Source organism: Entelurus aequoreus, linkage group LG09, assembly GCF_033978785.1.
Source record: "Entelurus aequoreus isolate RoL-2023_Sb linkage group LG09, RoL_Eaeq_v1.1, whole genome shotgun sequence".
In the NCBI taxonomy this organism is placed as follows: Eukaryota; Metazoa; Chordata; class Actinopteri; order Syngnathiformes; family Syngnathidae; genus Entelurus; species Entelurus aequoreus.
Window position 1 is genome coordinate 31,373,332 of NC_084739.1, and position 13,289 is coordinate 31,386,620.

Here is a 13,289-nt window from a genome sequence, read left to right on the forward strand (position 1 = left end):
GGCGTGAAGTTAGACGTTATTGTCGGTAGTAATGTCAAAAGATTTAGGGTACTGGCTTGAACAAAAAAAATATTAATTAGCTTAAAATACTTATTCAACTCTCTTTCCTTACTTTTGCCGGGTGTCAACTCCATTTGGGTGCGCGACAAGCTGATGCGCTTCTGACAGGCAATTTAGATGCACGTTTTTGTTTTGTTTTTTAAAAATAAAGCAATGAGGAAAATTTTTATGATATTTGAGCTGTTTTTCAAACTTACTATAGCCAATATAACATAAATAATTGACTATACAGGGTATATCCATTCATAAAATCTCACATTCAAACATTCACATCTCTCAAGTATGTTTTAATGTAAAAAAAAAAAAAGTGTTTTCACGTAAAAAGAAAAACCTATTTTGACATTGTGGTGGCATTATTTCTTGCCGTGGCGTTGCGCCACGATCGTTTACATGTAGGGGAAACCCCGCATTGCAGTTAAAAGCTACGGATACTAATACAGACGTTCATTTCTTTTCTATCAAGCGTGCATCTAAATGGGACCATTATTTGTAAGTCAACAAGGATTAAATGCATGATAGATTTGCATCCAAAGTTTAATTCTCTAAGCTGATTATTTGCTATTTTACTTGATATTGACACATCTTTGCTGACAATTATAACATGCCAAGATGTATACTACAATTTATATTACATTGTGTGACTAGTTATTGGTAATTACAAACTACAAATCATGAAAATCGTGTAATTGATTAATTAAAGTCTTGTAGCAGCAGTGTGTTACTAAATATTATTAATGAGCATTGTGCTACTTGTTAAAGTCAAGTGATCAAGTCAACGTTGCAGGTTTACATTCACTCTAAAAGCATTAACATAATAAAAAGCGGTTATTAAACCACACTCGATGCAAAACTTTTTTGCTTCCATCTTTCATGAGTCTAATTCAAAGATCATTTTTCTTTAACCTAAATTACCCATTTTTTCTCTAATGTTGTTGACCAAACTATCAAAATCGGTGCTGGTGAGCACTTCTTCTTTTCGGAGATAATTCATCTACCTCACAGATGTGGCATGTGAAGCTCAATATTGCACAGGTGTGCTTTAGGGCTGGTGTCTAATAAAGGCTATTCCAAAATGTGCAGTTTTAACACAAAGAACAGAGCCACAGATGTCACAAGTGTTGGGGAAGCTCATTTCTTTACCTACTATAAGCCGTCTCCAAATGCGTTTGAGGCCTCACAACAGCTGAGCATGTGTGCCCACACAAGCCCATGACCTCCAAATCCAGCACCTTCACCGCTAAGATTATCTGATACCAGCCACCTGGACAACTGGTGCGCTAAACGGTTTGCATACAGTGCATGCGGAAAGTATTCACAGCGCTTCACTTTTTCCACCTTTTGTTATGTTACAGCCTTTATTCAAAAATAAAATAAATTAATTTCTGTTCTTAAACTTTTACAGGCAATACCCATAATGACAATGTGCAAAGTGTTTAAAAACAATTGCAAATGTATTAAAAAAAATAAAATAAGTATTTGCAGCATTTGTTCCATAGTTTGTTGATGCACCTTTGGCAGCAATTACAGCCTCAAGTGGCCTAGTGGTTAGAGTGTCCGCCCTGAGATCGGTAGGTTGGAGTTCAAATCCCAGCCGAGTCATACCAAAGACTATAAAAATGGGACCCATTACCTCCCTGCTTGGCACCCAGCATCAAGGGTTGGAATTGGGGGTTAAATCACCAAAATGATTCCCGGGCGCGGCGCCACTGCTGCCCACTGCTCCCCAAGGAGATGGGTCAAATGCAGAGGACAAATTTCACCACACCTAGTGTGTGTGTGACAATCATTAGTACTTTAACTTTAACTTTAACTTTAACTTTAAGTCTTTTTGAATACAATACCACAAGCTTGGCACACCTATCTTTAGGCAGTTTAGCCCATTCCTCTTTGCAGCACCTCTCAAGCTCCATCAAATTGGATGGAAAGCCTTGGTGTGTCTCTGTACATTGCTGCATTCATCTTAGTCTAGTCAGAGAGGTGACCAAGAACCCGATGGTCACTCTGTCAGAGCTGCAGCATTCCTCTGCGCAGAGAGGAGAACCTTTCAGAAGGACAGCCATCTCTGCAGCAATCCACCGATCAGGCCTGAATGGTATATTGGCCACACGGAAGACATTTCTTAGTAAAAGGTTTGAAAAAAGTGCACCTGAAAGACTCTCAGACCATTAAGAAACAAAGTCCTGATCTGATGAGACAAAGATTGAACTTTTAGCTTGAATGCCAAACATCATGTTTGGGGTACACCAGGCACCGCTCATCACCAGGCCAATACCATCCTTATAGTGAAGCATGGTGGTGGCAGCATCATGCTGTGGGGTTGTTTTTCAGCAGCATGAACTGGGAGACTAGTTAGGTCAGAGGGAAAGATAAATGTAGCAATATACAGTGCCATCCTGGATTAAACCAACACTTCTCATCTAACTTGATGGAGCTGCAAAGAGGAATGGGCGAAACTGCCCTAAAATAGCTGCACCAAGTTAGTGACAATGTATTCAGAAATACTGTAGTTGCTGCCATAGGTGCATCAACAAAGTATTGAGCAAAGACTGTACATACTTGCTATGTACATGTGATTTTTTTAAAGTCTTTTATTTTTAATACATTTGCAAAAAAAATTAAAACACATTTTCCCATTGTTATTATGCGGTATTGTGTGCAGACTTTTGAAGACAAAAATGAATGTATTCCATTTTGGAATTAGGCTGTAACAAAATGTGAAAAAAGGGAAGCGCTGTGAATACTTTCCGAATGCACTCTAACCAAATAATCTCTGCACAAACAGTTGGAAACCGTCTCGGAGAAGTTCAATTGCATGCTCGCCGTCCTCATCTGGGTCTAAAACGGAGTGCAGTTTGTTGTTGTAACCACATTTATTGGGCATATGCTTGCATTCAATGTTGTTTTGAAAACATTTTAAACACACAGAGATACCAAGATCAGGAATACCATTGTAAAGCCATTTATCCACGACCATCACCTTTACAGCATGATTATGATTGCTGGGTTCTTTGGACTAGATCCCAGTCATTTTGTATGGCCATCATACTGAACTGACTTGTCACCCTTTGAACATGTTTGCCAAGCTCTGGACCGGCTTATACAACAGTGGGTTCCAGTCAATGGCTCCAGTACATTAGAACTGTACATTCTCAGGCTAGCCTTATGCACGCCTGTGCAATAATAATGCTCTCTAATCAGCATATTCATATGCCATAACTGGTAAGTGGATAGAGTATCTTGGCAAAAGAGAAGTGCTCACTAACAAAGTTTTAGACAGATATGTCAAAAAATATTTGAGAGAAATAGCACTTCTACGTACATGGAAAAAGTTAAATGTGTTTGAGTTCAGCTCATTAAAAATGGGGCAAAAGTGTTATTTTTATATTTTTGTTAATGTATATATTTTAGGAACACTAGATTAGATTAAAATAAAATAAATTGTTATAATTTGTATTTATACAGTGTGTAACTTGACACTTGATTAACTTCTCATATCTGTTGCGTCATCATTGCCACCTTGCACGAGCTCCACTTTAAGGTGGTGTAGAGTTGTTCTGTAAGCTGTCAAGGCTTGTCTTCTCTGTGAGGTCACTAGAGTCTGGTTAACTCCCTTTGCCCCTCAATGGCATCCTCTGCCCTGGTGCCAATCTCCGCTCTTCAACACACACGCGCACTCCAAAAAAACGAACAAAGCAATTGAGAGGGAGTGAGTGTTGAAACCAGAGCCAGTGATAACAATCTGGTGCTCAACCTCTGACCTGTCATCAGGTCAGCACTAGACTCTGTTGTCAGCCCCTGCTCCTGGTTCTCATGTTACATCACAGCCTTCCCTCATCTTCAAACTAATTTCACATGATTACTTAATCGAAGGCCGATACACTCACACAGATTGAATATTTTCGGAATGTCTCAACTAGTAGGGCTTTGAATCTTTGGGCACCACACGATTCGATTCGATTTTGGGGGGGTAACGATTCAATTCAGAATCCATTCTCGTTTCAAAATGATTCTCGATTCAAAATCAATACTTTTTAATAACATTGGGTGCCAGTTCTAAGATTAACTACATTCATCCATCCATCCATCCATTTTCTACCGCTTGTCCCTTTCGTGGTTGTGGGGGGTGCTGGAGCCTATCTCAGCTGCATTCGTTCGGAAGGCGGGGTACACACAACACATAGACAGACACAATTCACACTCACATTCACACACTCGGGTCAATTCAGTTTTGCACAATCAACCTATCCCCAGGTGCATGTCTTTGGAGGTGGGAGGAAGCCGGAATAACCGGAGGGAAACCGCGCGGTCACGGGGAGAACATGCAAACTCCCAGGACCTTCTTATTGTGAGGCACATGCACTAACCCCTGTACCACCGTGCTGCCCTCCACAAAAAAGATAAACAGCCGTGAAAAAATTATATATTACTTCAAAGAAAACTGCTTTTGTTTAATAAAATTCTACCCTAAAACTTTAAATAAAGTCAAATACAAATAAGACAACAAGAGAAGTGTCACACATTTGTCTTTTGTAAAATAAATCTGTACAGCAGATATGGTCATCTATATCAATGATATGATTTGCCTCAGTGGCTGGACAAGACAGATTATAACTTTAAACAAAAAAATAATAAACATTTTAAATCGATTTTTATTTTATTTTATCGATTTAGAATTGTTACAAATAGGAATTGCGTTTCATTCGAAAATCTTTTTTTTTTTGACAGCCCTATCAATTAAAATGTAATAAATCAGATTTCATTGAGTTGGCCTTAATTGAATGTAATGTTTATTCACTAACTAAATAATTTGACCAGGATTTAGCCTTTTTTCTTCTTTCTCTTTAGGTGGGAACTGTCTGCCATGACCACCAACAGCAACATCAGCAGGCCCATTTTCTCCTCACATGGCTGATGTGGCTGGATATCAAAAAGGAGCAGAATTTATATCTCTGATCCATTGCTGATGGCGGGACTGCTTTTGCCACAGATGGATCTATGGTGGATTCAGTCTATTCATCAAAATGTCCTGCATAGGACTTATTTTTGGACTGGATGGGCTTTCTCGCATTCAGGAGGTCTCACAGGAGGAAAAAATGGCTGACACCTGATCACCTTTTATCTTCTTTTTTTGTCTTCAGAGATCCAATCAGCCTATGATAATCACAGACTTTGAATCCTAAGCACAGGAAGGACTGAAGGAGAAGAAAAACGAGAGGGAAATTACCATGAGAGCTATCGCTGGGAGACAAATCGTAACACAAAATCTACATTAAGAGACTTAAAGGGACATGACTATGTACAATTACATAGATTTCATGTCAATTTGCAGCTAATGGGTCAATAGACTAACTTTTTTTGGTGTTCAGGGAGATTGTTTAATTGGGTACTGTGCTGGTGAACTTGTTTGATCATCTTTCAATGCTTTGCTACACTTCATCTCCACATGGCAACCCCACTGCCTGACTTTTGGTGATTCAACACTCATTTACAAGCAGCCCAGTCTTGTGTTTTTTTTCAACCCATCTACCTCTCCCAATAGCATGCCGCACTTGTCAATATATTCCCAGAACAAAGGAATTATCATTGCGGTCACACACCTGCCATAACTTTTCCCCTACCAAATATACAAATGAGTCATGCAAATGTTAAGCATATGTTTACACACAATCCCAGCTCTGCAAGTTTCGTGCTACCTGTTTTGGAGAGTGGCACCACTAACATGCGTCACATGGCTCTTTTTCTTTGAAGTTTGTTCTATACTGTGCAATTGTGTCCATCACAAGAGTTACGGGGGAAAAATAGGCCAAATACAGTGATAATGCAAGCGCAACTATGGCAACAAAATCAATGTGGGACTCAGAGATGTATTGCTGTCATGTCTGCTGGCTAAAGCTCACACTGTTCCTGTCAATTTGCATTAATAACCTGACTCACCGCCAGCAATTTGCAACACTGGCATCCCAAACGGTTAACACTATTCCTTAGAGTACTTTATTTTCTGTACAACACACAAAAACACCACTAATTGTAAGTCTTGTTTGTTGAAGACATTTCACCTTTTGTCCAGAAGGCTGGTCAGTTCTGAACCTAAGGAATGGAGTTTTCTTATTTATATCTCTGGTGGGTGTGTTCCCTAGGGCTGGTCACAATAGGGTTGCTGATGTTTTCTGACATGGCTAGAGAACAACTGTGTTGCATACCAATAGGTCATTCGACTGCCTGCTGGCGTAACAACTCGTTAGTGAACACCAGGAACATTAACAGCCCTTAAGTTTAAAACTAAATAAACTTTTTAGACAAAAGGCGAAACTTCTTCAACATACAGGAAGACTCCACTTGCCTCGATTCAACTTTTGCAGATATCCATTAGCTGGATGACAGAGAACATACACAGACACATTATTCGTAGTAGCCACAACTCAATGTTCAATCAAGTAGTGCAGAGCTGCTCTGCCGACTTTTGTGGGAGACTTCCAATAAATGCCCTTGTGTCCAGACACCCTGAGTGAAGCTAAAAATCTCCTGGATTGTGGTGTTTTTGTGTGGATATAAAATATTGTACCGTCTGCCTGGATGTTGATGGATGTCAAGGCATTAAAGCCCAAACATACTCAAATGCAATGTACACGGAACGTTGTCCGCAGAGGTCCACGCATAATCAAAACAGACGTCCGCCAGACCTATGCTGTGTGCAAAGTTCAAATTTTATGACTATGCTGTGCGTAGTCCTGTCACACATAGCATTGCCTGGAGTTTATTATTTTTTTACATCAACCCACTTTATGTGTGACACCGATCAGGCAACTATATGAATGAAATGTTTACACGACTCACTGAGACAATTTCCGACAGTCGATGTGCCTAGTGAGTGGTTTCTGGTTTCAACACTTACTCCCTCTCCTCCTTCCTTTGCTTTGCCTCCATCGTTTGCGCAGCCTGTAGACATTCATGGCCTCACAGACAGTTGGAAATGAAATAACTCTTATGTCTTACCACCACCCATATCAGTCCAAATGCTACACATAGATGTCAAGTCTGCTGCTTTTCTTGAAAAACTACCATTTTTTCTTTTTTTAAAAGAAGTTTCCTGTAAACCTTTCAACTTTCGTAAAAATGTGAAAATCCAATCTGATACTGCAGGTGACTATGGTTACAGAATCCTTGCTTGAGCTACAGCAGTTTGTGCACAGCAGTAGTGGTAGTGGACGGGGACGGTTGGAGATCTCTCCCATACACCAATTGTTGACTTTTAGTAAATCTACACATTTGCACTGTGCAATTAGGCTTGCATTCCTCTAAACGTATATATATATTGTACAACAGGTATTAGACAATCCAAGCAGTGTCAAGCCCCTTTCCTCATGACCTGCTTTTCGAGAAACCAGGAAAGTGTGCATGTACATACTTAGACATGATACCAATGTATAAGGGCTCTCGTTTAGATTTCTCACTGCAAAAAGAAAATCCCACTTTTGCATCCATCCATGTTCAATTTACAGCTAAAGGTTGCGTGCTAATATTCTAGTATCCTTGATGGCCTCAGCCAAAGTCTGTTCTGCTGAAGTTTCTTAAGCGTTAAATAATATTAAGAAAAAGAACTATTTTACGAACTGCCAACCCAGACTGGCATAGATAAAGTGCATTTGTGGTTGGATTGTTGTCCATTAGGTTCATATTTACAGCATCAGGATCATTATGTGTTTTTAGAACCAGAGGAAACATACCAACTTCACGCTAAGTGATGTGGTCATTGTAGTGTTAATCGTTTTTCGTGTCATGGAAGGTTCAAACTGAGTTATGGAAGATTTGAAGAATAGGTTTTGATTACACAGACATTATGATCAATACATTGTAGAGCTTGGCAGTTTCTTTCTTGGAAAAAGTCATTGTAACACAACTAAGTTAATAAGGTGGAGAGAATTAATCTCTGTGTTGCCTTTCTTTCAGCATTGGAACCACACACTTCAGTTGTTTCTGATGCAGTACTGATGTCCAATCTTTGTGACCATACTCAAGTTGGTAGCACAGTGCTTTTCTGTCTGAGTTTCTGGGATCAACTATGCTTTACTCTCACATGTGAAGGACAGTTTTCCTATAGTGATAGTTTGCATGTCTTTAATTTATTTGGCTGACTGACAAATTATTTTGACTGAACTGGCTTGCACCGTAACTGTTAACCAATGAGTGTATGTCCATGTTGTTATACACCAAAATTTTATATATTTTTTAATTTTTTTTTTTTTTTAATTTCTTGCGCGGCCCGGTCCCAATCGGTACCGGTCCGCGGACCGGTGGTTGGGGACCACTGATCTACAGAACTGGAGCCCATTTCCCCTCGTAGACAGTGTGGCTGAAGGCATGTAAAACTATTATTTTGATTACTTCATTGCATATTTTGGTCTCCTTGGTCCATGATTACTTTAAAACTGATATGATTAATGTTATGAGAGAAAAAAATATTTAAAATAATCACCATTTCTAGACTTCCCTGCTCGTTTTATGTCCTCTTCCAAAGATACCATAGCCTGTGTTTATTCATGCTCTTTTGGCATTTTCTCAAGCATCTTGAGAAAAACAACAGTAAAGGAGGGTTGGGGTTAGAATAAGCGCGCCTTTTTCTCTCATTTTTGAGCGCCGGTTCTGCTCCTCTTTCTCCATTATTCTGCAGGTTCTAACTAAGTTTTTCTCCCATTGAGTGTGCTCCTGATTCTCGGGATCACATTTGAGTTGAGTCTTTAAAGCCAAACTCTGATTAAAACCCTTATTTGAAGACAATCATTAAGAATACCACTGCAAATTATACTCCTCTCACTTTGTCCGTCCCATTATGTTAAAGGGGTCCATACTTTCCTCATATTCCCATCATTTGGAATTATACGCAGGCTGACCCCTTCTTTAGTTGTGTTGCTACAACCTGCAACAATGCATCAGGCAGCCATATTTCGAAATGCCTCTAAATTATGATGTTCATTTTCACTTCAATGGCGAAGGCTTTAATTTTCTTTGGCACAATGTCATCAGAAGAGCCTGTGTATGCCTAAGAAACATGATGAAGTGTAAAAAGTCAAGTAATAAGTTCTCCTCAGTGTTAGGCATGTGATGTATCCTTACCACTATCCGTATGTGCACTGTTACTGGTTTTCAAGCAGACCAAAATTAGTTTTTTATTTAATTAATGTATGTCAGTTTGTAACCACGAAATGTGACATGGAATGAGGAAAACTTTTATGGACACAAACCAAGTCTAATAGTTGGCGTTCACACACACAAATGATATACATCAGTCCCGCAGTGTAAAGCAGCCAAACAACTCATATGTGATGTGACACTGAAAGGACATAATTAAAACTAATGTAATTAGTGATGGGGTTTTTTTTCTCCTATCTTGTGTAAAGATTATGGATGACATAATTCTTCAGGGATAACAACACTTTGTAAAAAAAACTTTCTCTGAAAATGATACAAACACTTCCAGCTGGGCAATGCTGATGCTTAAGTGTGTTTATTTACATATGTTGGCATGACATTCTTAATGGTGGTGATTAAACCCTCCCTATTAAATAGAGTTCAAATACAAGGAAAGCGGTGTGCCTTGCTTTCAAAAATGGTAAATGCTCTTGGAATATAGTGCCAGACGATTTAATTCTGACATGGTAGCATAATAGTGTCTCCAATCAATGGAATGAATAATTCCTTCCTAACAAATACTTAGAAATAACCGAACAAAGTGTATAATCATTCAATTATACACACACACTTGGCTATTGTTGTATTTTTTTTACATTTTTTTGTTTTTTTCATTTTCTTTAGAGATTGTAAAGTTGGTTAGGACTTTATGTGCAATATTCTTTATGACAATACCAGGAATAAATATGAGACAAGTTGACTTAACTGCCAAAATGTCTTTGTGTGAAAGATCCCACATCACTTACCAAAGTAGCAACACAACTTTAATAATGCAACATCATGAGATCATCGCCTACAAGGGGCTTACAGACTACTGGTAAAGAGTCAGTTAAGCTAGAACTAACCAGCACCAAGCTGGAAAATTCCTGCACACATTAAAAAAAAGTTAAAGTCCCAGCAATAGTCACCCACAAGGTCTGGTGAAATTACCCTCTGCATTTGACCCATTCCCATGTTCACCCCCTGGGAGGTGAGGGGAGCAGTGAGCAGCAGCGGTGGCTGCGCTTGGGAATAGTTTGGTGATGTAGCCTTCATTTCCAACCCTTGATGCTGAGTGCCAAGCAGGGAGACGACGGGTTCCATTTTTATTGTCTTTGGTATGACTCGACCAGGGTTTGAACTCACGACCTTCCAGTCTCAGGGCGGACACTCTAACCACAAGGCCACATACCATTTCTTTTAAAATAATACATACCTCACATAATGCTCTTCCTGCAGACACTGTGCCAGAGGTTGATATGCAAATGATGTTTTAACAAATCACCCGCAGCACCTACCAATTAACTTCTAGACTCCAACCATACCAATTCCTAGATGTGCTCGGAGCTATTTAAAACACGCTTCAATAATATTACTACTACCGATACTGTTAACAAAAATGTCTCCAAACAACCTGTAATATGGGTATTTTGAATATTAGATCATTGTCTCTGTAATTAGTTAATGAGGTCATTAGAGACAACAATCTTGGTGTCATTGGTCTCAGCGAGACATGGTTAAAACCAGATGAGTTTTTTTCCGCTTAATGAGGCATCTCCTCCAAACTATACAAGTTCACATGTAGCTCGTCCCCTTAAAAGGGGTGAAGGGGTCCTACTAATCTCTGATGTAAACCTTAACCTTAGGCCCCGTTTGCACTAAGCCGGATAAGGTTATCCAGGGTAAATCACACCTAACCTTATCCGTGTCCACACACAACAATGCCACCGTTTAAGACCCCCGCACCCCTCCGTCCGCCGGCGCAACGCAACCTAGTACGCATGCGCGGAAAATGCGCACATCGTAGTCATCTCCAGTGTTGCTTTGTGTGCAAGTTCTTAAATTTAACTTATCTGAACAATATCCAGTGTTGTGGCATTTCAATTAACTGGAATCCAGTGTGCTGTGGGGCCCTTTTGTAGTGAATCACAACTGAGACATCATTAATTAATCAAATCTTTATTAGACACGTAAAACAAATGAATAAAGTATATTTAACATTTATCAAGCTAGGGATCTAGATATCTGGTCAGGACACTTCTCACTCTTTTTTCTTCACCTTCATTGTCCATTCGTTTTGGGTGACTTTATATACTCTGGACCTAAACGTCGAGTCTGCGACATACATGGCGAACAATACATGATACAGTCTGCTTTGCCAGTCCAAATGCAATCGCTGTTTTCCTCGACGGCCAGGTAATACAAAGCACTAGCTACCAATTTTATCTAATCCACGGAAGCACGCATTCTCGTTGTCTCTCCTTCGACAAATGGATGAAGTTTTTCGCTAAGTAACATCACAGCTGACCTGGACATTTGAAAGTTCTCTTGCCATTGATGGCATAGCACCGTTAAAATTTCAAAAAGGCCCCTAAGTCACATACCCCATTGTTTACGTAAGAAACCAGAGTTCTGAAATAATCATGTAGAAAGCAAGAACCCAAATGGCGTGTGACTAAACTACAGGTCTTCCATCAAGCATGGAGTGATATTTTAATAACCTATGAAGATGCACTTACCTTTGCTAAAACTAATTATCACTCTAATCTTATTTGCCTGAATAAAAACTATCTTAAATTTCTGTTTAACAGCATAGAATCGCCAACCCAACCAGCGTCTTCTCCCAGTAGCTCCACCACTTCGGCTGATGACTGTATGTAATTCTTCACTAAAAAGATTGAGCTCTCTAGAAAAGTTTGCATTACGGCAAATGCTTTCCAAAATAATCTCTCGTTTTGAAGAAGAAACAGAGGAACTCTCGCAACTCGTTAATCGGACAAAACAATAACATGTCTACTCGACCCTCTTCCTGGGAAACTCATCAAGGAGCTGTTTGTAATATTAGGACCATCAGTGCTAAATAGTATTAACCTACAGTATCACTGTCCTCCGGTACTGTTCCCTTAGCATTCAAAACAGTGGTTTTTCATCCTCTGCTTAAAAGACCTAACCTCGATTCTGACCTCCTGCTAACCTACAGGCTGGTGTCGCACCTACCATTCATCTAAAAAAATCCTAGAAAATAATAATTGCACAACAGCTAAATAAATACTTGGCGTCTGAAACAATCTTTGTGGATTCTTTCAGTCGGGGTTCAGGGCAAATCACTCAACTAAAATGGCGCACGCAAAAGTGACTAATGATTTTTTATGAACTATGGATGCTGATGCGTCATACATGTTTCTGCTACTTGATTGCAGCGATGCTTTTGATACGGTTGATCATAACATTCTATTACAGCACATCAAATCAAGTGTTGGTATGTCAGAAACGTGACCTCGGAGTATGTTATGGTAACGTGCGGACAGGGTTTGGTTCTTGGCCCTGCACTCTTCAGCACCTGTCATTCGCAAACAAAGTTTTAGTTTTCATTGTTATGCTGATGACAGCCAACTTTATATGCCCTTACAGCTGACCAACAAGCCAGATTGTAGTCACCTGGAGGCTTGTTGTAATGATATTAAAGAATCGATGTCCGGCAACTTCCTGCATCTTAACGCTAAGAAAACAAAGATGTTGATTATCGGCCCTGCTAGACACAGGCACTTGCTTTAGGATACCACTTTGAAATTTAACAATAAAACAATTATACAAAGTTACGCGGTGAAGAATCTCTGTGTTATTTTCAACCCAACTCTCTCGTTTGCGCTACACATTAAGAATGTTACTAAAACAGTCTTCTTTCATTTTTCCGTAATATCAATTAAAACCGTCCCATTTTGTCCATAAGTGACGCTGAGATCATTATACATGCGTTCGTTACGTCTCGTCTCGATTACTGTAACATTATTTTCGGGTCTCCCTATGTCTAGCATTAAAAGATTACAGTTGGTTCAAAATGCGGCTGCTGGACTTTTGACTAGGACAAGCAAGTTCAATCATATTACGCCTATTCTGGCCCAGCTGCACAGGCTCTCGGTACACTTAAGATGTGACTTTAGGTTTTATTATGTGCGTATAAAATAAACGAATTAGTAGCATCTTATCTTGCTGATTGTTTTGTACCGTATGTTCCGTCCAGAAACCTACGTTCCAAGAACGCCGGCTTATTAGTGATTCCCAGA

At 39.5% G+C, this 13,289-nt stretch overlaps 1 protein-coding gene across 3 annotated transcripts in view; it reads left to right on the forward strand.

The window, feature by feature from the left end:
* klhdc3 (kelch domain containing 3) overlaps window positions 1-9,933 on the forward strand; it is a 62,958-nt gene extending 53,025 nt beyond the window's left edge. For all 3 annotated transcript variants that reach the window (XM_062058569.1, XM_062058568.1, XM_062058570.1), the window contains one exon: window positions 4,906-9,933. In XM_062058569.1, the coding sequence (XP_061914553.1) occupies window positions 4,906-4,972 (67 nt within the window). In that variant the 3' untranslated portion in view covers window positions 4,973-9,933. The remainder of the gene's footprint in view (window positions 1-4,905) is intronic.
* Window positions 9,934-13,289: the final 3,356 nt, after the last annotated feature.